This window comes from Chiloscyllium punctatum, chromosome 5, assembly GCF_047496795.1.
Source record: "Chiloscyllium punctatum isolate Juve2018m chromosome 5, sChiPun1.3, whole genome shotgun sequence".
Taxonomy (NCBI): Eukaryota; Metazoa; Chordata; class Chondrichthyes; order Orectolobiformes; family Hemiscylliidae; genus Chiloscyllium; species Chiloscyllium punctatum.
In genome coordinates, this window is record NC_092743.1 from 5247671 (window position 1) to 5275495 (window position 27825).

Below are 27825 nucleotides of genomic sequence, written 5' to 3' on the forward strand. Positions count from 1 at the left end.
ATAAAAGGCCTCATTGATCTTTAAGGGGCCCTATTCTCTCCCTAGTTACTCTTTTGCCCTTAATATACTTTAAGAATTCTCCTTGACCTTATCTGCCAAAGCTATGTCATGTCCCCTTTTTGCCTTCCTGATTTCCCTCTTAAGTGTAATCCTGAAGGCATTCACTTTATCCCAGCTGTCTCTGCCTGACATATGCTTCCTTCTATTTCATGACCAGAGCCTCAATATCTCTAGTCACCCGCTTTGCCCTACTCATGCTGTGTAGGTTTCCTCCTGCTAGCTTTGCCCTTCACACTAACAGGAACATGCTATCCCTGAAGTCTCATTATCTCAAGGCCTTTGAAAGCTTCTCAATTGACAGACTTCCCTTTACCACAAGCAGGCTCCCCCAATCAACTTTTGAAGGTTCCTGTCTAATACCATCAAATTTGACCTTGCCCCAATTTAGAACTTTAACTTATGAACCAGGTCTGTCCTTTTTGATAATTACGTTAAAACTAATAGAATTACAGTCACTGGTCCCAAAGTGCACCCCCATTAACACCTCAGTCACTTAGAGTCATAGAGATGTACAGCACGGAAACAGACCCTTTGGTCCAACCCGTTCATGCCGACAGATATCCCAACCCAATCTAGTCCCACCTGCCAGCACCCGGCCCATATCCCTCAAAACCCTTCATAGTCATATCTCCATCCAAATGCCTCTTAAATGTTGCAATTGTACCAGCTTCCACCACATCCTCTGGCAGCTCATTCCATACACGTACCACCCTCTGTGTGGAAAAAGTTGGCCCTTAGGTCTGTTTTATATCTTTCCCCTCTCACCCTAAACCTATGCCCCTCTAGTTCTGGACTCCCCAACTCCAGGGAAAAGACTTTGTCTATTTATCCTATCCATGCCCCTCATAATTTTGTAAACCTCTGTAAGGTCACCCTTCATCCTCCGACGCTCCAGGGAAAACAGCCCCAGCCTGTTCAGCCTCTCCCTGTAGCTCAGATGTTCCAACCCTGGCAACATCCTTGTAAATCTTTTCTGAACCCTTTCAAGTTTCGCAACATCTTTCCGATAGGAAGGAGACCAGAATTGCACACAATATTCCAACAGTGGCCTAGCCAATGTCCTGTACAGCCGCAACATGACCTCCCAACTCCTGTACTCAATACTTTGACCAATAAATGAAAGCATACCAAACGCCTCCTTCACTATCCTATCTACGTGCAACTCCACTTTCAAGGAGCTATGAACCTGCACTCCAAGGTCTCTTTGTTCAGCAACACTCCCTAGGACTTTACCATTAAGTGTATAAGTCCTGCTAAGATTTGCTTTCCCAAAATGCAGCATCTCGCATTTATCTGAATTAAACTCCAGCTGCCACTTTGGAACTTTTTGGAGTCACTTGACCTGTCTTATTTCCCAAGAGGACATCAGGTTTTGTCCTTTCTCCAGTAGGTTAATCTACACATCGATTGAAAAAGTTTTCTTGAACACACTTAACAAATTCCTTCCCATCCAAGCTGTTAACAGTTTGGCACTCTCAGTCTATGTTTGGAAAGTTAAAATCCTCTACTATTACAATGCTATTATTCTTGCAGCTCTCTGTAATCTCCCTACCTATTTCCAGTTGATGTCTGGAGGGCCCACAGTACAATCCCAACAAAGTGATCACCCCTTTCTTATTTCTCCATTCCACCAATAAAACTTCACAGGATGATCCTCAGGAATATCCTTTCTCAGTACCGCCATGATGTTTTTGATTTGGGAAAACATCATGGCGGTACTCCCTCCTCTCTTGCCTCTCCTTCTGCCCTTCCTGTAGTGTCTATACCCTGGAAGATTGAGCTGTCAGTCCTGTCCCTCCCTCAGCCATGTTTCTGTGATAGCTATGACACCCCAGTCTCATGTAGGTAAAAACAAGGACTGCAGATGCTGGAAACCAGATTCTAGATTAGAATGGTGCTGGAAAAGCACAGCAGTTCAGGCAGCATCCAAGGAGCTGGAAAATTGACGTTTCAGGCAAAAGCCCTTCAACAGGAATAGAGGAACTGCCTGAACTGCTGTGCTTTTCCAGCACCACTCTAATCTAGATCCCAGTCTCATGTTCCCATCTGTGCCCTGAGTTCATCCACCTTAACTATCAGGCCTCTTGCATTGAAATAAATTCAGTTTGATTCATCAGTCATTCCTTGTTTTCTGCTATGCTCTTGCCAGCCTGGTCTATTTAACTTGCTCTCTTTAAATTCTGTACCAGCCTCAACTTTCTGTTTTGTCTTACCACTGCATGATGCTCCAACCTCCCACCCCGCCAGACTAGTTTCAACCTTCCCAAGTAATGTTTCCACTAGGAAATTGGAACCCTCCAAATCAGGTGCAACCTGTCTTTCCTGTACAGGTCACATTTGCCCCAAAAGAGATCACAATGATCCAAAGATCTGAAATCCTGCAACCAGCACCAGCTCCTCAGCCATGCATTCATCTGTCCTATCCTACTATTCCTCCTTTCACTCAAGCATGGCACTGGGAGTATTCCAGAGATTGGGTTTGGGGGTTTAGCCAAATGACCTATTCTCATTTGTAGTTTTTATCCATCTATATTTCTTAGCACTGTTCTTATATCAAAAACAAAAGAATAATCATTGTTTGAGCCCTTGGGTTTAAAGGCTGTTCAGTGAAACTAGGTGACAATCTCATGTCAAGTGGTGATCCCAGTAGTGAGCCTTAACAAACTGTTATGGTAATAATAGAAAGGAGAGTAAAGAGGAAAAAAAAATGGGTGTGGCCATCAGGCAAGTGAGAGTCAGGAGATCAGAATTCATGGATCAGAAAGAAGAGGTTTTGTTTAGCAGAAATGCACCACCCATCATGTTAAGTCAGGACAAACACTGAGTCTTCTATCAAGAGTCTGACAGCTGTTTGATGTCGGACTACTATGGGAAGGATGGGACAAGTTGGACAAGTCAGCTGCCAGAACAGCCACAATGGGCCAATAAGTCTCCTCCTGTCATGTATTATTCTTTAAAACACAGCAAATTGAAATGTTTAATGAAATAAAATATTAATTTTAAGTGATTTTGATTTGTTTTATAGATTCTTTATAGTCTCTCTCCAATGCACTCTTAACTGTTTTGCTGTAATCAGGCAGTACAACAGTGAAGTAAACTTGTTTGGAACAGTAACTCAGTGTAATTCACTGGTGGATTAAGATTTATTGTCCAAGGTAGGGTTAGATTAGCTGAGGTTACAGCAAGATATGCACAGAAAGTACAGAAACTATAAAAGTCTCTTGCAATGCCCTGAAGCCAATTAACTGTTTCTGTGCAACTTAATACATTCAGTTAAATTCTAGGAGATTTCCTTAGAATATTATTCACTGTATGACAGACATGTTAAAGTTGGACCTCAGTACAAAAAAAAGTAACTTCAAAAATATTTATTGTCGATTTTCAGCTTTTATGCCTTGCAGTGTGATATCTCAAGGCCAACTGACTGAATTGCGAATTTTAGTTGACAACTATAAACATATCTTACCACATTAATTATTAATTAAGTTTGTTTAAAAGTTAAGTGTCACAACCTCAGGAAAAAAGTAAAAGGTTGCCATGAATTGAGGTATTATTTTTTTAAATGTAATTATTGTATCAATGGGGCACAGTTTTGAAACCTTATTTTAGTTTTTAATCCAGCTGTTTCTGCTGGACTCCAACATATCAATTACAGCATGTCTATTCTGCCTGAGGATAGGAATCAGGCCAAAGATGGGTGGGGACATGTGCTAGCTGAGACCTTACGAGGTGGAGTCTTGGTGGTGTAGCCGAAGTACTTAGATCTTATTCCAGTTATTTGCTTTATTTGGCATTCTGTTTGTAGAATTGTAATTTTAAAAAATACATTTTCCAGTGTTGCTTTATATGCTGTTTTATTTCACAAATTGGAATCTCAAATGCTAACATAGAACCTTACAGTGCAGAGGAAGGCCATTCAGCCCAAGGTACCAATGCTGGCTCTTTGAGTTATCAAATTAGTCCAACTTTCCCTGTCAGCTGAGGAGTAGGCTGTAGTTTATAAAGATTTGGCTTAACCTCCTTACTTTTATACCCAATGCCTTTGGGTATCATGAAGTATTTGGACAGAGTGGACAGTGAGAAACTCTTCCTGTGAGCACTAAGAACCAAATGATATCTGTTAAAGTCACTGGCAAAGACCCAGAGGAGGATAACTAATATTCTACAATGAGTTCAATGCACTTCTAGAAGGTGCAGTGGAGGCAGATTCAATCAGGGCTTCCAAAAGAAAATTGAATAATTACCTAAACAGAATAAATTGTAGGACTGCAGGGAAGAAATGGGGAAGTGGGACTAGCTGAGTTTTTAAACTAATTCATTCACAAGATTTCTGGTTAGGCCAGTATTTATTGCCCAACCCTAATTGCCCTCTGAGAAGATTGACTGTGAGCTGACTTCTTGAATTGCCACTGTCCATGAAGTAAACCAACATGAACACAATGGGCTGAACTGTCTACTTCTGTGCTGTACCCATTCTATGAATCTGTTTATAAAGTCAATAATTCCATATGCCTTTAATAACCATACTGCCTTGTTCTGTCACCTTCAATGATTTGTGGATACACATCTCCAGGTCCCTCTGGTCCGGCACTCACTTAGAAATGTGTCATGTGGATTATATTACCTTAACCTCATTCCTTTTCAGAAATGTGCCATTTCATCTGAGCATTTAAGTTGCCGGACATGTGTATGTTCATTTCACTAGTTTATATGCTTTGTAAAAGTCTTGTTATTTCCTGCTCACTTCAGAGTTTTCAATTTGAATAGTAAACTATGCAGTGAGCTGTTTGACCATACATATATGTCTAAATAAATAATTCATTGTGCTTTTCTGTACCAGGATTGTAAACATAACACAGAAGGAGATCACTGTGAACGATGTAAATCAGGTTTCTTTGGAAATGCTGCCCAAGGTACCTGCAGTTCCTGTCCTTGTCCATACACACAACCCTCCAACAGGTAAGGTTCACGAGCTTGAAATGCTGTGCTTAAATTAACGAGTCAATGTTCTGTTATTCAAATCTCAGTTTGGTTTATTGATAGTCTTCAATTGCTTTTGTCTACAGCTTTGCCACACGATGTGGCGAGATTAATGGTGCCTTTCAGTGTATGTGTAAACCGGGCTATACCGGATCAAGATGTGAGAGGTTAGTTCTTTTGAAAACTTTTTCATGGGATGTAGGCATCTCTGGCTATTGATTCAGCATTGATTGCCTGCTCCTATTTGCTATTAAGAAGATGATGGCGAGCTGCTGACTTGATTTGTCATAGTTCTTGCTATGTTGGCACATCCACAGTGCACTTTGGGTGGGATTCTGGAACTTTGATACAACAACAGTGAAGGAACGGTAATTATAGTTCCCAGTCAGTATGATGAAAACTTTCAGCTGGCATTGGTGTTCCTAAGCATCTAAATGGTGATAGGCGCACGTGATAAATAAGGCATCATGGAATCAGATCTTTATGTGATTGTTAATTCACGACTTAAGGGCCTCAGTTGGTGGTGGGATGGAGACATTGCCCATGGTTGTCTAACTCTGGGAGAGGCAGGAAGGTGGCAGAATTCGGGTGTACCACCAAAACACCAGAAATGTGATAGGGTTATACCCTAACCCTAGCTCTAACCCTTCCCAACTCCACGCCCACTGCCAACTAGAGTAGAGGAATCCATCCAATTTATGCAGTCTCGTATGGTGCTTTGTTTTTCCAGCTAGGTGATGATCCTGACAGTTCACTCCCAAGTCAGGAACCTGGAAGTGGTCTTGTCAAGATGTCAGTTTAATTCACTCTAAGGTATTTAAAGAGTGTGGTCGAATCTTGTAATTGGGAGTTACCATGAGTGGAGCCCGCTGCATGGGAATATTAGGCACTGTTGAGGCAAGTAGGATATGAGGGTACCTGAAGATGGAGGAACCTTTGAGGATGCTTTGAAATTCTGATCCCTTCCACAAAGTGGCCAACAGCTGTAACACTGACCTGCTGGTGTGGAGGATAGAATAAAGTCCAGAATGATTATGTATTGATGAACCTAGGCATTTTGGAAAAGTATTAAATCAAGAAAAGCAACACCTCTTTGGAACATCAAAATGAAGGCTGACTACTAAGGGGTATTGGAAATTATAAATAATAGTGGTAATGTCTGAAAAACATCCAACAGTTAAGTCTGTATCTGCAAACAGAAAATCACAGTGAGTAAAGGTAAACAGGACTTTCCCAGAGGAAACCCGACAGGTTCACCGACCATACTGGTTATATATCCAGCTTGATGTAACTCCAAATTGAAGTTAATATTTAGAGGGAGTGAAGCCAATCTCATGGACTTCCTGCATAGTGAGTCAGGCTAAAAATAATCACAGTATTTCAGGTCAATGACCTCCCATTGACATTCATTAAAAACCTAAAATGCTAACTCTGGTTATCTCTAAAATAAATGCAAAGCACTGTGGATGGTAGTGATCTAATAAAAACAAGCGCTGGAGAAAATCAACAGTCTAGCAGCATCTATGAACAGAGAAACAAAGGTAATGTTTGGAGTCCAATCTAGCTAAGAGAAGGAGTTTTGCAAGAAAAATCCATATTGGACTTGGAATGTTCGCCATTTCTCTCTTAGAGATACTGCCCGACCTGCTGAGTGCTTTCCCTTTCAGCATCTTCTGATTGTACAAACATATATTCAAATTTATATTAATTAAATCTGCAGGTGCGCTCCAGGTTATTTTGGAAACCCTTTGGAGATAGGAAGTGAATGTAGACCTTGTCAGTGTGGACATTCAAGTTCTACAAGTTGTGACCCATTGACCGGCCAATGCAGCAACTGCCAAGGTAACAGTATGAGCCTACATGACAGAGAAAATCTCAATCTAAATTAAAGGACGCAGTGGTATTGTCACTGAGCTAGCAATTCAGAATCTCAGGCTAATGTTCTGTTGTTGTGGGTACCAATCTCACCATGTCAAATGGTAAAATCAGAATTGAGTCAAACTAAAATGTTATACCATTGGTGTTTATGATAATTATTACAAACGTCCACCTGGATCACAGATGTCCTTCAGGGATGGAAGTCTACTATGTGCTTTGGTCCACGTATGACTCCAGACCCATCTGCTTGTAGCCTTAAATCCTTCCTGTGTATCCCTGATAACCTTCCATCTTTGCTTAACTAGAATCTATGCACCTCTGCCTTTAAAATGTTTTGCTTTTCCTGTATTTTCAAGAAGAGAGTCCGAAAGGTTCTCTATCTGCTGAGAGAGAGAAAAACTTCACCTCATCTCTGTTTTAATGGCTGACCCCTGAGTTTAAACAGTGACCCCCTCGATCAAAATCACTCACAGGATGAAACATTTCTGGACATAGTCATAAACATGACCAGCACAGAAAAAAAACATTTAGCCAATCAAGACTGCACCGGTCAAAACTAACCACTTCATCATTGTAATCCAATTAATATTTGGCACAAAGCCTTGTATGTCTTGGCATTGCAATATTGTTGAATGTTAGAGTTTCTGCCTCTAAACCTTTATAGGCAGTGAGATCCAGATCCCCACCACCCTCTGGGTGAAAAATATCTTTCCTCAGATCTCCTCCAAACTCCTACATCTAATCTTGGTCATTGATCTCTCCACCAAGGGAAAATGTTTTTTCCTGTCTACCCTGTCTATGACCCTCATAATTTAATACATCTCAATCATGCCTCCCTCAATCTCATCTACTCCAAGGAAAACAACCCCAATCTACCCAATCTTTCTTCATAACTGAAATCGCCAGTCCAGACAACATCCTGGTAAATCTCCTCTGCACCCTCTCCAGTGCTATTACATCCCTTCTATCATGTGGGTTCCAGAATTGCACACATTACTCTAGCTATAGCCTAGCCAATACTTTATACAGTTCCAGCAAAACCTCCCTGCTCTTTAACTCTATGCCTATCACCTAATAAAAACAAGTCCGCCAAAAGTGGCCCGGTGGCTCAGTGGTTAGCACTGCTCCCTCATACCGCCAGGGACTCAGGTTCAGTTCCACCTTTGGGTGACTGTCTGTGGGGAGTTTGCACATTCTCTTCATGTCTGTGTGGGTTTCCTCCTGCAGTCCAAAGATATGCAGGTTAGGTGGATTTGCCATAGAAATTGCAAACTTAAAGGGATAGGGGTGGGTCCGGGTGAACTGCTCTTCAGAAGGTTAGTATGGACTTGATGGGTTGAATGGCCTGCTATCACACTGTAGGGATTCTATGATATGACACCTTAACCTCATCAATATTGTTAAGACCCCTCAGGGTTTTATATATTTCAATCAATGTTTACTCTTCTAAATTTCAATGAATACAAGCCTCACCTGTCCGACACTTAGACATAAGACAACCATTCCGGTTTAGTATAGCATACTTTCTCTGAACTACCTCCATCATAGTTAGATTCTGCCTTAGAAAACATAGATACATGGAAGATAGAGCGTGAGTAGGCATTCAATCCCTCGAGTCTGCTCCATCATTCAATCTGATCACGACTGATCATTGAGCTCAAAAGCCTAATCCCGCTCTCCCCATTTCCCTTGATCCCCTTAGCTGCAAGAGTTATATCTAACTCCTTGAAAACACAATGTTTCGGCCTCAACTACTTTCTGTGGTAGTGAATTGCACAGACTCACCATTCTGGGTGAAAAATTCCCTTTATTCATTCACTGGAATGAGGATGTCGCTAACTAGGCAGGGTTTATTGCCCAGAGGGCAGTTAAGAGTCAACCACATTGCTGTGGGTCTGGAGTCACAGATAAGCCAGACAAGGTAAGGATGATTGTTTCCTGCCCTAAAGAACATTAGTGAACCAGATAGGTTTTTCCAACAGTGGATTCATGGTCTTCATTAGATTTATAATTCAAGATATTTATCGAATTCAAATTCTACTATCTGCCATGACGGGACTCAAACCTGGGGCCCCAGAACATTATCTGGGTCTCTGTATTAACAGTCAAGCAAGAATACCACTAGGCCATTGCCTCCCCTAATTACTTCTCATCTCAGTCCTGATTCTGGACTCTCCCCCACTATCAGAAACATCCTTCCTGCATCTCACCTGTCTAGTTCTGTTAGAATTTTGTAGGTTCCATGAGATTCCCCTCTAATTCTTCTATACTCCAATGAATATAATCCTAACCAAGTCAATTTCTTTTCATATGTAAGTCCTGCCATCCTTGGAATCAATTTGGTAAATCCTTACTGTACTCCCTTTGTAACAAGAACATCCATCTTTCCACAGATAAGGAGACCAAAACTGCACACAATATTCCAGGTCTAGCCTCACAATGCCTTCCAGCAAGATATCATAGAATCTCTACAGTGTGGAAACAGACCCTTTGGCTCAACATGTCCACACTGACCCCTCCAAAGAGTAACCCACTCCCCCACCTATATTTAACGCTGACTAATGCACCTAACGCACACATCCCTGAACACTATGGGCAATTTAGTTTGGCCAATTCATGTAACCTGCACATCTTTGGACCGTGGGAGGAAACCAGAGTACCTGGAGGAAACCCACGCAGACATGGGGAGGGTGTGCAAACTCCACACAGACAGTCACCCGAGGGTGGAAGTGAACCCGGGTCCCTGGCGCTGTGAGGCAGCAGTGCTGACCACTGAGCCACCTTGCCGCCCCATATCCTTATTCCTGTATTCGATCCTCTCGCTATGAAGGCCAACCTACAATATCCAGTGCTGAGGGAGTGCCGCACTGTCGGAGGGTCCGGCATTCGATTATCCAGAATTTGATTAACCGAGCGAAATACTGCCCACTCATGTCCTTCAGATAATCAAAGTTCCTCTGTATTTGAAGTCACTGATTATTTTCACTGCATCAGCAAGGATGCTGATCAAGTCAGTTTTTCATCTTGGTTTGCAATGTGACTTGCTGCTGTCAGTTCTTGCTTTGCATACCCAGATTAAAAATCATGTTACTTTTTTAAAAATGTTTGTGGTGCTGGATCTTGCTGGAAATTAACTGCTTGTTAATAACTCACTGTTATGAATATATAAATTAATTGTAAATTCAGTGGCTTAGCATAAAGTTACCAAAGGCCCAGAGGATCATAGACTGTTCTCTCATTAGAGAAGGAAGATTGATGGTGAGATTAACCTGAGTGTCACCACATCTCAGGTGAGGGGGAAAGAGAAGGTAGGACCTTCATGGGTAAGTTAAGGTTAACAATCTTCAGCACTTGCTGCAATTGCCTGTGATGATAAGATCAGAAGAAATAGGAACAGGAGTAGACAGTTCGGCTCCTCATACCTGCTCAGCCATTCAGTAGGATCATGGCTGATCCACTTTCTTGCACACCCAGCATCCTACTTTTAGGCTGTTCTTCATTTGACTATATGTACAATCGAAGTTTTGAAATTCCTTTGTTTTGGTGAATTAATTTATTTGTGCTTTTCTTTTACATAGACTGCACAAATGAAGAACCCAAGGATACTAGTTCTGATGAGAAGTGTGACAGTAAGTGAAAGATTCTGCAGATCTGTTCTGCAGCTATATTATATCATGGAAAGGAAAAATGCTTCCTGAATTGTTACTGTGCTGCATTAATAAGAACAAAAATGAATATCTTTTACCTATGTCAAGTTATGATGGAATGCAGCACCAAAACGAGAGGTGGATACAAATAGAAATCTGCAGGACAGGGAATTGTGATTGTTCTTCCAAAGAACCAACATTGATAAGATGGGCTGAAAAGTCTCCTTTCATGCTATTTCATTCAATCATTCTACAAATGTTACAGCACAGGGTGAGAAAAGGAATGAGAGTCTTTGGTTAAGAGGAGAAACAAGAGAAATGTGTGCTCATCTCAAAAACAAATAAGATTAAGAGTAAATCTGATTTAAGTGTTCAAATCTATAGAGGATTGTAGTTAAGTTAAGGGGTAGTGTATATGATCATCAAAAGAAGAAAAAAGGTTGTGAGATTAATTTTCCAAATGGAATGTTCAGAATCTGATTGAAGCAGAATTTTAATTTGCTAAAGGGTAATCGATAAGTAGGAGAAAAATGTAGCCCTTCCTCTAATGACCTTCCAGTGAGGCAATGGCCTGGTAGTTTTATTGGTGGACTATTAATCCACTCAGCCAATATTCTGGGACCTGGGTTTGAATCCCACCATGGCAGATGGTGGAATTTGAATTCAGTGAAGCATCTGGAATTGAGAGTCTAATGATAACCATGAAATCCATTGTTGATTGTTAGAAAATCCATCTGGTTCACTAATGTCCTTTAGGAAGAACATTTCTCATCTTTACCTACATATGATTCAAGACCCACTCTAACCTGCCCTCTGGGCAATTAGTGATGGTGAATAAATGCTGATCTAGCCAGAGATGCCATATCCTGTGAATAAGTAAAAAAGAAGCCCTCCATGAGCACTGACCCTCCGACTATGTGACCCTCCCTTTGATTTGCGCTGCAACTGTTAGCCTAGCCTTTTCACATTTGAAAATAATTTCAACTTTACATGGAAAGTAACTGGAGTGAGTAAATTTTATCTGAAAGCCAGCATTGTCACAGTGGACTAAATGGGCTTCCCTTGTCCTGCAGTGTATCAGCCTGGTTTGTCAAGCTTCTGTTTTCACAGACCATATGGCAACTTCATTTCTTTCCTGTCCATTTCCAAGGTCTGTTGTTGGGCAACACCTGTTAAAATAAACAAATTCATATCAGTATTAAAATAAGGTGCAGAAGGTGCCATTCTCATGTATTAATTCAACACCAGCTGGCAAATATTGTCAGAATGAACTTTCAAGTTAAGGGTGCTAAGGTAACCATACCAAAGAGGGTGAGGGAGATGAGAGTTTGTTAAGGAGGCGGGGGGGAGTAGAGTGCTTTGCATTAAATGTACACTTCGTTGTACTCATCCTCTTTGGTATTTTAAAAGTTCTCATTTTGTGTTCAGTTTCTCTGCAACCAGTACACAGAATCAATGATAATTCATTTGTTTATTCTCCAGCCTGTGACAGTTGCGTTGAAGCTCTGTTGCTCGACTTGAACAAAATGGATTCCGATCTGCATAAGATCAAACTCCAGCTTCAAAATGCAAACACAAGCACTGCTACACAGCATCGCATGAACAACTTAGACAAGTCCATAAAAAACACTGAGGTAAATCCAAGACAAGGCTTTTCCAAAGTCAAATTCTATCACTTCTATGTCGTCCCCAAAACCTTACAGACTGGCCCCAAGTAAAGTTTGAGTTTCCTTGCTCAGACCAGTTATTTTTTTAAATGGTTGAAAACAATAATATACCAGTGTAAGATTTAACATCTCAATTTAGTGAAATAAGATGCTGAAGGAAAACATGACCATCAGATCATACGAAATAGGAACAGGATTCTCTCCCTTGAGTATACTGCGTCAGTCAATTGGTTGATCTCACATTGGTGTAAGTCTGTAGACCTGTCATGTGCGTATGTATGGGGGTGTGAAATGTATGTCTGCATGGGAGTACAAGGTATGAAAATAAACTGGATGTCAGTTACACTCAAATGTTCAGGTTTTAAGTTAGAAAATACAGTTAATTTATTATAGGTGTATCAGTTTATTTTAACATAATATTCCTTGCTAGCTTGGAAATGAATTATGCATTGTTTAAGCAGACTGATTAAAAGAAAAGTCACAGTAATAGGCCTGAACACAAAAGTGGTCATCAAAATGGCTTGTGCAAATGGGTCTAAATAAATCAGTTACTAACAACAGAGTGCAGAGTGCAGAGTGCATCTACATGCATGTGATCAATATCATATACACTTGTGCAGATACATTGTTAAATGGGAGAATTCCCAGTTCAGGGGATGTACAGAATTCTGATTTAATTGGAGCTGATTTGACTGTAGATTTGCTGTCCATTAAAGTGCCTTTCTGGGAGGTAAAGTTTACTGTGTGTGAACTACATCCAGTGTGCCATGAGGCATTGTTGACCCAATGTTAGGAAATGAGGAAGGCAGTTTTGAAACAGTCAAAACAATCAGTAATATTTCTCTCCAAAAAAGCAGCCCCAGGTTGATCGGTTGCATGCCTGGGGTTGTAGTTGCATTGTTCACACTGATTTTCCTATCCCTCGAGTCAGACAGATCTACAGCACAGAAAAGACCCTCTTATCATCTGCAAACTAGGGACAAAATCTACCCTGGGAGACTGTTGGAGTGTAGTTCCAAACTGTGTGATTATATGGGTCAGACCATTGTTGTTCCCACAGCTTCTGTGTTGTCACTTTGCAGTGACATATCCTGTGAACCTGTGTCTTAGTGTGTCAACAGTCTCTGCATCACCAAATAGAATAACATTGGTGATAAGTGCAGCCAAAAATAATACATTTAAATTACAAATTCAATCATATAAATTGTTTCCCATTTTAGAATCAGTTAAAGGTGTATCAGGCCACTGTGGAGCGGCACGTAAAAAGGACTGATGACTTGGAAAATGACAACATGAATCTCGTTCAAGATGTTCTTGCGCTTGAGGAAAAGGTAAGTAATATTTGTAACAATTTCAAAAAATTAACAAATGTTAAAGCCTCTGAGTTACTACGGAAGGATTTACCAGATTGATACCACTGGAGAGATTAGAGGATCTGTGATTATTCTCCTTAGAACAGAGAAACTTAAAGGGAGATTAAATAAGCATGCTCAAAATGATACAGAGTTTTGTTAAGATCAGTAAATGATTTCCAGTGGCAAGAGTGTTGATACCAGGAGACATAGAATTCAGATAGTTGTCAAAAATCTCAGAGTGGAAGTTTGTTTGCACATGGGTACAGTTGGAAAGCTTGGTCTGAATGTGTAGCAGAAAAATGATAACTTTCATGAGGGAACTAGACAAAAGAACTTGGAAAAGAAAATTTGCAGGACTGGAAGAGTGAGAAACTGAAACATACCCAAGTATTCTTTTTATAGAGCTGACATAGGCAAAATGTGCAAAATCAACGAGGTAAAAACAATGACTGCAGATGCTGGAAACCAGATTCTGGATTAGTGTTGCTGGAAGAGCACAGCAGTTCAGGCAGCATCCAAGTAGCTTCGAAATCGACGTCGATTTCGAAGCTACTTGGATGCTGCCTGAACTGCTGTGCTCTTCCAGCAACACTAATCCAGAAAATATGCAAAATGGCCACCTTCTGTGTTGTGTCATAGAGTCATGGAGATGTACAGCACGGAACATGAGAAGTTATCACTCAAACTATCTGTGTAAACTTCAGATGTGCTGAAGTCTGAAAATGTTTTATTTTAAGGTGGAAAAAGATTCTCGAACTACTCAACTGTTACTCTCTTCAATCAATGTGACCCATCAACGTGCACAAGACATGGTGACAAATATAGAAAACGTGTTGTTGCAGATCTTGGGTGAGCTCGCTTTTACACTAAATAAAGTAGCTGATATTGTAATACAGCCTTTAAACAAAAAGACCTCCATTTAGAGTCATTGAGATGTACAGCATGGAAACAGACCCTTCAGTCCAACCCATCCATGCTGACCAGATATCCCAACCCAATCTAGTCCCACCTGCCAGCACCCGGCCCATATTCCTCCAAACCCTTCCTATTCATATACCCATCCAAAGGCCTCTTAAATGTTGCAATTGTACCAGCCTCCACCACATCCTCTGGCAGCTCATTCCATACACATACCACCCTCTGCATGAAAAAGCTGCCCCTTAGGTCTCTTTTATATCTTTCCCCTCTCACCCTAAACCTATGCCCTCTAGTTCGAGACTCCCCGACCCCAGGGAAAAGACTTTGTCTATTTATCATATCCATGCCCCTCATAATTTTGTAAACTTCTATAAGGTCACCCCTCAGCCTCTGACGCTCCAGGGAAAACAGCCCCAGCCTGTTCAGCCTCTCCCTGTAGCTCAAATCCTCCAACCCTGGCAACATCCTTGTAAATCTTTTCTGAACCCTTTCAAGTTTCACAACATCTTTCCGATAGGAAGGAGACCAGAATTGCATGCAATATTCCAACAATGGCCTAACCAATGTCCTGTACAGCCGCAACATGACCTCCCAACTCCTGTACTCAATACTCTGACCAATAAAGGAAAGTATACCAAACGCCTTCTTCACTATCCTATCTACCCGTGACTCCACTTTCAAGGAGCTATGAACCTGCACTCCAAGGTCTCTTTGTTCAGCAACACTCCCTAGGACCTTACCATTAAGTGTATAAGTCCTGCTAAGATTTGCTTTCCCAAAATACAGCACCTCGCATTTATCTGAATTAAACTCCATCTGCCACTTTTCAGCCCATTGGCCCATCTGATCCAGATCCTGTTGTAATCTGAGGTAACCCTCTTCGTTGTCCACTACACCTCCAATTTTGGTGTCATTTGCAAACTTACTAACTGTACCTCTTATGCTCACATCAAAATCATTAATGTAAATGACTAAAAGTAGAGGACCCAGCACCGATCCTTGTGGCATTCCACTGGTCACAGGCCTCCAGTCTGAAAAACAACCCTCCACCACCACCCTTTGTCTTCTACCTTTGAGCCAGTTCTGTATCCAAATGGCTAGTTCTCCCTGTATTCCATGAGATCTAACCTTGCTAATCAGTCTCCCATGGGAAACCTTGTCGAACGCCTTCCTGAAGTCCACATAGATCACATCTACTGCTCTTCCCTCATCAATCTTCTTTGTTACTTCATCAAAAAAATCAATCAAGTTTGAGACATGATTTCCCATGCACAAAGCCAAGTTGACTATCCCAAATCAGTCTTTGCCTTTCCAAATACATGGACATCCTGTCCCTCAAGATTCCCTCCAACAACTTGCCCACCACCGAGGTCAGGCTCACCAGTCTATAGTTCCCTGGCTTGTCTTTACCGCCCTTCTTAAACAGTGGCACCACGTTAGCCAACCTTCAGTCTTCTGGCACCTCACCTGTGACTATTGATGATACAAATATCTCAGCAAGAGGCCCAGCAATCACTTCTCTAGCTTCCCACAGAGTTCTCGGGTACACCTGATCAGGTCCTGGGGATTTATTCACCTTTAACCGTTTCAAGGCATCCAGCACTTCCTCCTCTGTAATATGGACATTTTTAAAAATGTCACCATCTATTTCCCTACAGTCTATATTTTCCATATCCTTTTCCACAGTAAATACTGATGCAAAATATTCATTTAATATCTCCCCCATTTTCTGTGGCTCCACACAAAGGCTGCCTTGCTGATCTTTGAGGGGCCCTATTCTCTCCCTAGTTACCCTTTTGTCCTTAATATATTTGTAAAAACCCTTTGGATTCTCCTTAATTGTATTTGCCAACGCTATCTCATGTCCCCGTTTTGCCCTCCTGATTTCCCTCTTAAGTATACTCCTTTCTAAAGCAGATATTACACACTTAGAATATCCCAAAGCACTTTACAGCTATGTATATTTTTGTCTATCTTTTCATGGGATGTGGGTGTTATTGACAATGACCAACATTTGTAGAGCTGTGATTTTAGAGAGCCAACACTTCTCCAAGGTAGAACTTTGTCCCAGATATGAGCAAAAGCTTCATCCTGAGGTAAGTGTTAAGTACTGCAGAGCAAATGAGCAAATCTCATAGATTCTTTGTGTGCTGGAGCAGGAAACCCCACCATTCAAAAACTCATGCCCATAGAGTGAGTTATGGCAGCAAGGAGGCTCTCCAGCCCACTGAATCTTTGGCATCTTTTCCTGGGGCAATCTAATCCATCAATATTCCAGTATCCAAGTCATTTTTAGATATACATAAATTTATGTTAAAAATCCGCTCTATCATTGCTGAGTTTCACCTTAACAATCTTGCATTTATATAGCACCTTTTAAAATAGTATAGCAGTCAAAGGTGTTTGACAGGAGCATTAGATGACAAGAAATTCACATTGAGCCACACAAGGAGATTTGTGCTCAAAAGCTTAGACAAAATTTGTTTTAAGTAGTTATGAGGCGTTTGGAGGGAAATTAGGGAGGAAAAAGAGCCCAAGGGTCTGAAGACACAGCGGTAAAGCAGTGAAAATCAAGGATGGAGAAGAGAGCAGGTTTTACAGTTGCTGACAATATGCATCATATTATAATAATGAAACATCCTTGTCAGGAGAAACTCGGAAGGACTTTGTTTCTGCAATTGTATTTCAGAAATGTTGAAGACCATGAACACCCTTGATTCCTCATCTGGCACTGCACCCAAGTTAGATGAGGTAGAACGGATGCTCAATGAAATGAGAAACCGTAACTTTGATGAGGAGAGAAGAGTGGCTGACAGGGAGAATCAAGAGTCAAAGATATGTAAGTATTGTCGCCTTAGGAAAAACACTTTTCATTGGCTTTCAACAGACATGTAGATCCAGCTGTTTGATTCCAAAGTGCTGAAGGTGAATAAAGTAAATTGTGAAACTTGCTGCGACAGGAGATGATTAAGATGAGTAGCATTGGTGCCTCTAAAGGGAAGCTAGCTGACAGGATTTTCAATCTGTGTAGGTTTTGATTAAATTCTCACTTAAAATTTCAGAAAAATAATGAATTGTCTTATCAGCAGGATTACTTTTCTTATTACTGTAACTGATACTATAATTTATTGTTGATGTGATGACAAGTACAATTTAATTTCCGTTCAGATTCTTGGTTTAGAATGCAACTTATTTTATTCAAGGGCCATTAAGATAATGAGTCACTTAAAAATGCAATAAAGAATTTGACTTAAATTTCTTTATCCTAAATGTGGTAAGAATGTGAAATTTGCTATTACAGTGAGTGGCTGAATTGCATGGCTACATTTAAGGTGAAGCTTTTAAGAAAAAAAGGAGCACAGGATATGTTGAGAGCATATGAGGAAGCTTGTGGGCGGCACGGTGGCACAGTGGTTAGCACTGCTCCCTCACAGCGCCTGAGACCCGGGTTCAATTCCCGCCTCAGGCGACTGACTGTGTGGAATTTGCACGTTCTCCCCGTGTCTGCGTGGGTTTCCTCCGGGTGCTCCGGTTTCCTCCCACAGTCCAAAGATGTGCAGGCCAGGTGAATTGGCCATGCTAAATTGCCCATAGTGTTAGGTAAGGGGTAAATGTAGATGTAGGGGTATGGGTGGGTTACGCTTCGGCGGGGCGGTGTGGACTTGTTGGGCCGAAGGGCCTGTTTCCACACTGTAAGTAATCTAATCTAATAAAGCCAGACTGTCTTCTTTTGTAATAACCTTTCCAGGGATGATCTCTTAATTGACACAGGCGCAAGTGTTTCTTATCCAATTAAATCAGATTAGAATTTGGGAGCAAGAATGGGGATGGGTTTTGGATTTGGATTTAGGTTGAATGTTGTCCTAAAGGAGGGAGTTTGTATCAAGCTGTGCCATTGTGTCACGGGGAAGCAGGTTGTCACGGCAAGCCAAATGACTGACAATAGAGGAGGGAGATGGACAGATCCTTTTCCAATGAGGTGGCAGAGAAAGTTATCTTCTGTTGGAGCAGTGTCACCTTTCTGTTCAGTGTCATCTCCCTCTGCCTCCAATTTCTGCTCCCCACCTCCTGTTCCCAATGAACTGTCAGCTCCCAGCGCATCATCACCCTTAAGGTCCATGCAGAAGGTCCATATTATGGACAGCACAGAAGAATCACAGTGATTGAGGATATAGGAGGGTATTGGAGAGCACAATGTGAATGCATCAGACATTGGACCAGTGCCCTGGGAGCCTGCAATGTCCCTTCTATTGTTACTCTGATGTGTTGTTCAGCATTTGTAAAGAGGGCATCTGTCATCTGGATGATATACAATTTGCCACCCCCTATCACAGCCACTGATGTTCACAGTTGACGAGGACACAGATGTCCGTGACCATCTGCCTAGAAAGTTGTAGATGACTTAGCAACAGTTCACAAATAACTACAGATTCCATCACTCCTGCCCATCTTGTATTCAGAGTAACTTCTCCTTCTCCTTCATGTCCCTTGCCCCTCTCATCTGATCTCCTGAAGTTGGCAATCTACCATTCCTCTGCCGACTGCTGCTCTCCATCTCCAGTCACCTCAGTTGCCGGGGGTAGAGCACCCATCTCCAACTGTAGCCTTTCAACTGTTGCCTCCAACTGTGGCCGACTCAAGTCGGGTCTGAATAGCCATGTTCCCTGTTCTGATGCCCATTTTATGCCAGAAAGATGGCAACTTCCTGAACTGGTAAACTTATTAATACAGACACCACCCTTACTTAATATTGGCTGCAGAAATTTTAATTTTCTATGAAAAGCTTGAATATTTTTAACTCTTTCTGCCTCCATGATCTGCCCCTGACCTGGCCTTTACTTGCATGCAGCACAGGCAACTGCTGAATGTTAGCATCCTCCAAAAATGTTCAAAAGGTGATATCAAGGGACTAGCTTTTAGTAAGTCCTAAACAATGTTATTTGGCCTTTTGCTGGTTTAAGCTAGTTCAGAGACCATCACTACTCCCTGTCATCAGAGAGACTTTTGTAGTGAAGTGGTTATGTCCTTATCTGTCAGCCAGAAGGTGCAGGTCGATGTCCCACCTATTCCAAAAGTGTGTCATAGCATATCTGAACAGATTGATTGGCAAAATCACTATCTCCCTGCCATCAGAAGTATCATCAAGATCAGATACAAAGTCGGAAATCTAACTCTGTAATGCTGCAGCTGTTTTGCTCTCCCAGATTGTATGTATTCCAGCCCCAGTTGAAATCAGGAAAATCCAATCCTAGGTATTGGTCTTTTTCTCATTGGATGGAAGAACAGGCTCAAGGGTCTAAATGGCCTTGACTGATTCCAAAATTCTTCAGTATAATCTGTGACACAGGATTTTTTAAAATCAAAAATGTAATTTTGTTACTGTTACTCTCCTATTTCTTATTTGTTATCTGTTAGTGCTTGACCGTATTAAGAATGGATTTGTAAAAAATATTGAAGAGAACAAACAACTTGCAAGTAATATAATGGATGCACTAAGTTTATATCAGACTAAGTTAATGGATCTTCAAGACGCGATAACTGAAGCAGCCAATCTTACTCAAAAAGCTGAAAACCTCAACGGAATTAATTCTATTTCACTGGACAATATTAAGGTGATTGTTAAATATTATTAATTGCATTACTTAATGGTTGAATTTTATTTCTTTGCAACATCAATATTCATAATAGTTCAACATTTAAAATGATTTCCTTTTAATTAGAAAGAACTTTGAGGGAATTATGACAAATTTTGATAAAGAAAATAAAGGGAAACTGTTGTCAGTGGTAGGAGTCTCAGCAGCCAGAGGATATAAATTTAGAATAACTGACACAAGAGCCAGAAGAGAGATGTGACAATATTCTTAACACACTGAATGGCTGTAATGTGGAATATGCTGCCTGGAAGTTTGGTGAAAGCTGATTCACAACAAAGTTTCAGGAAGACATTTCTCTCAGTCATGATCTCATTCTAGGGCTCCCGGGGTTAAATGTCCTCCAACAAAAAATAGGACATAGAAATAGAAGTATATTATTCAGTCCTTCAAGCCTGCTTTACCATTCAATGAGATTGCAGCTGATCTGTGATCGAACACTATATACCTGCCTTGGCTCATGTTTCTTAACATCTTTATCTATTTAATTTATCTCAGATTTAAAATTAACATTTGATCCTATATCCACTGCCATTTGTGGAAGTGAGTACCAAACATCTACCACGCTTTCAGTGTCGAAGTACTACTACCATCTCTCCTGACCCTAATTCGCAGACTATACCCCAAAGTTGTAGAATCCCCAGCTAATGGAAATAAATTGATCAGATCACCCCTTAGCCTTCTAAATTCAAAATAAAACAGACTTAATTTGTGTAATCTCTCCTCATAACTTAACCTCTGAAGTCCAGGTATCATTCTTGTAAACCTACTTTGTACTCCCTCACTGGCCAATAGATCCTTCCTAAGGTGTGCTGCTCACATCTGCTCACAGTGCTCTCAATGGGGTCTAACCAGAGGTTTGTATAACTGCAGCATAGCTGCAGCATCCTTATACACCAATCCTCCAGATATAAAAGCCAGCATTCAAGTAGATAGTCTTGATTATTTGCTGCACCCTGTTTGTGGCAGTTTAAAGATCTGAACTCACAAGTCTTTGGACATCCACTGTATTTAACTTTATACCATATAGAAAGTACCCTGATCTCATGCTGGAGAAACTCAGCAGGTCTGGGAGTATCTGAGGAGAGAGAAACAGAGTTAACATCTCAGGTACAGTGACACCTCTTCAGAACTTAGTTAAATGACCTCCTCCCGTTCTTCTATTCCTGTGAAAACAGCATTGTATTGAACAAATTTTACAGCGCATGAGAAAGATTTGATTTCAGCTAAAGCAAACCATTTAAAACATCTCTGTTCAAAACACACCAGTGACATCTCTTGGCCAAAAAAATGTACTGAACACCAACTATATTTTTTTAACACACTGTAACATTTGAAGTCACTTGAGTAAATATCATTGTTAAACAGAAAAATTAGTAGCCTCAACTTTCAGTAGAACTAATCTATATGATTAGAGATTTCCCAATTTAGAGATTTTATCTAAATGCAAGTCATTGTTTCATTATTCCTCTATTTCCACACTCTCTGAACTTTAGCTTATCCAAAACTCAGTGTGTCTATATCTGAACCCAGAGTAAATCCCACTTATCCATCACTTCTGGGATAATTCACCTTCCCTTCACAACAATAAACATTTATTAAACATCCCTAAGCACTTCACAAGGTATTATCAAACAATATGACATGGAGTTATTTGAGGAGATATTAGGTAACATAAGAAATAGGTAAAGGAGTAGTCCACTCAGCCCTTCACCTCAGTCATACAATAGGATCACGGCTGATCCAACATTCGTTATATCCGCTCTACTACTCTTTCCCCTTAACCCTCGGTTCCCCTAATGACCAAGACGCTATCTACCTAAGTATTTAAATACACCTAAGCACTCCAGCCCCACAGTTCTCTGCGGCAAGGAGTTCCAAAGACTCACAACCCTCAGAGAGAGGAAATTCCTCCTCATCTCACCTTATCCCTTTACTTTGAAACTGGGCTGTCTGGACCTAGACTCTCCTGTGAGGGGGAGTATACTCTCAGCTCTTGTCCTGTCAAGCCCTTAAGAATCCTATATTTTTCAATGAGATCAATTCATTCTAAACTCAGATGAGTAAAGCCCCAACCTGTTTAACCTTTGAGCACATGACCAAAAGCTTCATTAAAGAGCTATAGGTTTTATGGAGCAGCCTAAGAGAGGAAAATGAGGTAGAGAAATTTGGGGAAGGAGTTCTAGAGCTTAGGTAGTTGAGGTGTGGCTACCAGTGATGGAGCAATTCAAAATTGGAGATACTCCAGTGTTTTATATTGAAGGCACCATATATGTAGAAAGTTGTTGGTTGATAATCGCTGTACAAATCTAAAGTAATTGGTCTGTACAACATAAGTTTCTAATGACAATATTTTGAAGCTGATCAGAGTTAAATAGAGTGGAATTTGGCACAAATATTTTCACCCAGAGGGTGATGGACGGCTGGAATTCTGTGCTCCAGAGGGTGGTTGAGTCATAAACACTTGTAACATTTAATCAGAATTTAGATATTCACTTACATTATCATAACCTTCAGGGCTAAAGGCCAAGTGCTGGAAAATGAGATTAATATATTCAGATCATTGTTGATCGGTGCAGAAACAATTGACCAAAGAGTCTCCTTCTATGCTGTACTTGTCAACAAGTTTTCGAGTTAGGCTATAAAAAGCATCTTAAAGGAGGAGAGAGAGGCGGAGGTTGAAAGAGAGACTTCCAATATTCTGAGCCCAGGCAGATGTTGGCACAGTCACCAGTGGGGAGGATGCACAAAGGAGGAGCGCAGTAAGGCTGATGGAACAAGTAGAGGTCACAAGAAGTTTCTCCACAGAAACGAAAGGAAGGGGAAGTCCACTTGGAGCACCAGTAGTGGCCAAAGACCATTTCTGGAAATGTTAGAAAAGATCTGTTTCTATTGTGTGAATAAAGAGTCTTCATATATGGACATGTACCATGGTACAGAAAGTCAATATACAATTCTCTTCACAGAATAAACATGGTAAATTAAATATTAAGCAGGCGGAAGTTGCAAGTTTGCTTCAAATGGCAGATGTCACCCTTAATAATCTGAACAACATGCTCCGGATGTTGGATAAGAGCCAGGAGGTAAGAGAAAGCATTCATCACCATATTTTGATATGATATCTGAGTAGACTCCACACTCATGTTCATATTTGATTATTCCTACATTAACCAGGATTATGAAAAACACGGAGCTCAGTTAGATGGAGCCTTATCATCACTTGAAGACAAAATTAAAAAGCTCTCAAATGCCAACAGCAAGGAGCCCATTGTGGTTAGTGCTGAGAGACATGCTGAAAACCTGGATCAACTGTCAAAGCAACTCCACAGGTGAGAGGGATTCAGGGATAGAGCTGGAAAGTGGGGCTGACACTGACGATTAACCATAGTCTATTTTTAAAATGTCAGGGCAGGACTTAAGGGCCAAATGTTCCTATTTCTAATATTCTTACATAAGAGCACTGGATTATTGGAAAAAGTAAGCAAAAACACAGACTGACACAACAGATCATTGTTGACAGGTGCAGAAACAATTGACCAAATAGTCTCCTTCTGCGCTATACTTGTCGACAAGTTTTTGAGTCAGGTTAAAAGAAGCATCTTCAAGGAGGAGAGAGAGGCGGAGGTTAAAGGAGAGACTTCCAGTATTCTGATCCCAGGCAGCTGTTGGCACAGTGGCCAAAGGGGAGGATGCGCAAAGGAGGAGTGTAGAGAGAATCATGGAACAAGCAGAGGTCACATTATTGCATGTTGAAGGAAAGAAGCTAGGTGGTCTTTCACATGTTACCATTCTCAAAGTGGTGGAGTGGTAATCTCACTGGACTGGTAATTCCAAGACTGGACCCTGCTAATTCCAAGATTCAAGCTCATGTTGTGGAGACATAAATTCAAATGCTACCACAGCAGCTGATGGAATTTAAATGCAAATAATAAAGCTTAAATGTAAAGCTAATTTCAGTATTGGTGATTATGAAATGACCATTGATTGTTGTAAAATCCCATGTAGCCCACTAGTATCATTAGGGAAGGAAATCTGCTTTCCTGGTCTACATGTAACTTCAGACCTTAATGTTTTTGAGTCTTTACTGCTGTCTGAAATGGCCTAGAGAGCCAATTTGTTCAAGGGTAATTATGGATTGCAACAATCATCTCATGGTGAAAAAAAAATTCTCCCAACTTAGACATATCCACATCATATGGAGAGACATTAAGAGGGGAAAGTAAAACAAGCTAATAATTTTTGAAATATTTGTCAGGTGCCAATCTTTGGAAAAGTGAGGCTGGCAACCTGTGATGCTTGTTCTCTGATCCAATTATTGATATGGTTAATATCTTTTGCCTCTGGTTGTGAGAGCAAGTCCCACCCAATAATGTAAGCCCAAAATCTCAGCTGCAAATCTGCAGCTATCTTTAATTCTGCTTTAATGTGGGAGGTACCTTCATTTGGGTGAGAAGTTGAAATTGAGTCCATTCATTTCCTCTTGTTTTGAATAAGTACAGGCCAACATTGATCCCTCAAACAATATTACAATTACAAATTAGCTTGTCAGTATCACATTGCTATTTATAGATGATTGTTATATAAAAATTGTTTGTCCTGTGTCCTACAAAATGTAGGAAGCACATTTCGAAGCACTTTGTTAGCCATAAAGTGATTCAGACATCTGGGCTCATGAAAGCCACTGTGTAAACATACCATTTATGCAGCTATAGAACATAGAACAGAACAGTACAGTATTTGCTCTTTAGCCCTCTATGTTGTGCCAGCCTTTTATCTAAGATCAGACTAATATATGTACCCATCATTGTACTATCTTCCATGTGCTTACCCAAGAGTCACTTAAATTGTTTGGGTATTTGCTGCAGTGGGTATGGGAACAATACCACTTGTTTAAATGAGGAGTGAGGAGGTTTTCTCATATCAACTTCTTATGCTCAGACAGTAAGGTGGAGGATGATTTGGTTTTGAGGGGTCCAGATGAAGTCTAGGTGAATGGGCTAGGACAGGGCAATTGGAATAAAATGTGAATAAATATGAAGTTATTAACTTTGGTAGAGAAAACAGAAATTAGAATATTGTGTAAATGGTGAGATGTTGTTAACTGCAGGTGCCCAAACAAAACTGGGTGTCCTAGTTTGTAAGTCACTAAAAGGTAACATGTAAGTACAGCGAGCAATGAGAAAAGCAAGTAGTATGTTGGTCTTCATCGTAGCAGGATTGAGTACACAAGTAAAGATGTCTTGCTGCAATTGTGTACATCTTGGTGAGACCTCACCTGGAATATTGTGTACTGTTTCAATTTTTTTCTGACAGAAGTGATATACTTGCCACAGAGGGAGTGCACTAAAGGTTTACCAGACTAATCCCTGAGGTTTTAGGGTCATCTTGTGAGGAGAAATTGTATTCTCCAGAGTTTTGAAGAATGAGGGTGATCTCACTAAAACTTTGAAAATTTTTACAGTTTGTGTTAGGGTAGATACAGATGTTTGACTTGTGATTTTAGAACAGGAAGCACAATCTCAGAATAACAGAAGACTGGGAAAGAATAGTTTTGTGCAGGGTGGTGAATCTTTGGAATTCTCTAACTAAGGGACATGTGGCTCAATCTTTGAGCAGATTCAGGGCAGAAATTGATTGATGTCTGAAGAGTAATGATGTTAAGGGATATGGAGATAGTGCAGGAAAGTAGCATTGGCTATTTTAGTACAATGGTTTAATGAAATGGCAGAGTGGGTTCGATGGCCTGAAGGGTCTACTCCTGTGTCTATGTTCATAAAACCCAGGAGCACCTCACTTGTTCATCCCACCCTCCTGGATGACTCTGGGGCTTTCCACAACAGCAGACTGAAGAACAGTGGAAAGCTCCAGTTAAACTGCTGGATCTGATTGAATCTACTCCTGGAAATAGCATCACGTGCCTCTCCAAGACTTGCTCATGCCCTTGGCTGCCAGATCTGTCAATCCTCTTCATCCTTCTCCTTGCCATAGCAAATCAGATTCTGACTTATCCAATTTGGTGTTTCTCAAATGTTATTCAAACAGCCTTTCTCTCCATCTCCCATCATATTATAACCAATTAATGATATTGTCCAAAAGTAAATGAAACACTAATTTCAATGCCCCAAATATTTTTTTCTCCAGGATGCTTAGAAGCAGTGTCAAGGATATTAACCTTTAATCCCTGGATACTGCAGAGCAATCTTGGCAACTTCAAGGTCAGAACATGTACCCATTACCCAGTACCAGTCCCATACCTACCAATATCTTCTCTCATTTTGTTATTAACCAATTTCTGGACGAACATTTCATCTGGCTGTATTATAAATATTTTTTCATCAACCTATTCAGAGATGTTATAACAAATTTGGAGCAGGTGGGTCTTGAATTAATTTGAATGAACCTTTATTGTCACGTGCACTCGAATGCAGTGCAACGTTTGTAATATCACCGCTTTGGTGCCATCTTAGGTACAGGGTATCTAGGTACAGAATACTTAAGTATATGTTACAGATTTGGGAGGATCAGAAATAAAAGTTCAGCATAAGAATACAGAATAAAGTATTTTTTTTAAATGCACTTGAATTTTAGTCCTTTCACCTAATCTGTGCCAGCCTTCAGACTATCTGGGCCAAGTCTCTGGAACATACTGAGCTTCAAACCTTTGAAGCAGAGTCTCCTGGCTCAGAGGTAGGGACATTACCGCTGCATCATACTTGCCCTCTTTGAGCTGGATTATAGGCTTCTTGCAGCACTGCAGGGAGTTTGGGAGTGAGTAACACTTCATTTGGTTTTATTGCATTTGCGTAGATTTTTAAAGAAAATGTACCTTTGACTTTATACTGTTTATATTATAACAGAGCAATAGAAGAAGTGAACCAAGATTCCTTAATCCAACGTGTCGTCGATGCTTCAGATGCCTATGAGAAGATAATCAATGCAGTGGATGCAGCAGAGATGGCAGCCAACAAGGCAGCAAATGCATCACATATTGCCTTGCAGGTAAATGCCAAGATCTGTAGATAATCTGCAGCTGGTTACATGCTAGGAGTGTGTGAGTAGAGGGATGCACTAAATTCCATAACTAATACAGCGAGTTTTGAAAAGGTTTGTAGCTCAGTTGAGGTTCTGAATGTAGGTTTGCTCGCTGAGCTGGAAGGTTCATTTCCAGACATTTCATCACCCTACTAGGTTACATCTTCAGTGGGCTCTGCGAAACACTGTTGATAATTCCTGCTTTTTATTTATATGTTTGGATTTCCTTGGGTTGGTGATGTAATTTCAAGTGGTGACATAATTTCCCGTGATGATGTTATTTCCTGTTCTTTTTCTCAGGGTGTTGTAGATGGGGTCTAACTCAATGTGTTTGTTGATAGTGTTCCGGCTGGAATGTCATGCTTCTAGGAATTCTCGTGTGTGTCTCTGTTTGGCTTGTCCTAGGATGGATGTGTTATCCCAGTCGAAGTGGTGTTCTTCCTCCTCTGTTTGTAAGGATACTAGTGAGAGAGGGTCATGTCGTTTTGTGTCTAGTTGATGTTCATGTATCCTGGTGGCTAGTTTTCTGCCTGTTTGTCCAATGTAGTGTTTGTCCTTGCATGGTATTTTGTAAATAACATTAGTTTTGCTTTTTTTCTGTATAGGGTCTTTAAAGTTCATTAGCTGCTGTTTTAGT

At 40.7% G+C, this 27825-nt stretch overlaps 1 protein-coding gene across 2 annotated transcripts in view; it reads left to right on the forward strand.

Moving 5' to 3' along the window:
- LOC140476847 (laminin subunit alpha-3-like) overlaps positions 1-27825 on the forward strand; it is a 364783-nt gene that overhangs the window by 264845 nt on the left and 72113 nt on the right. For both annotated transcript variants that reach the window (XM_072569677.1, XM_072569678.1), the window contains exons 43-54: positions 4901-5019; positions 5127-5207; positions 6761-6882; positions 10497-10547; positions 12048-12199; positions 13453-13563; positions 14325-14436; positions 17195-17344; positions 19921-20117; positions 23123-23239; positions 23331-23485; positions 27014-27155. In XM_072569677.1, the coding sequence (XP_072425778.1) occupies positions 4901-5019; positions 5127-5207; positions 6761-6882; positions 10497-10547; positions 12048-12199; positions 13453-13563; positions 14325-14436; positions 17195-17344; positions 19921-20117; positions 23123-23239; positions 23331-23485; positions 27014-27155 (1509 nt within the window). The remainder of the gene's footprint in view (positions 1-4900; positions 5020-5126; positions 5208-6760; positions 6883-10496; positions 10548-12047; positions 12200-13452; positions 13564-14324; positions 14437-17194; positions 17345-19920; positions 20118-23122; positions 23240-23330; positions 23486-27013; positions 27156-27825) is intronic.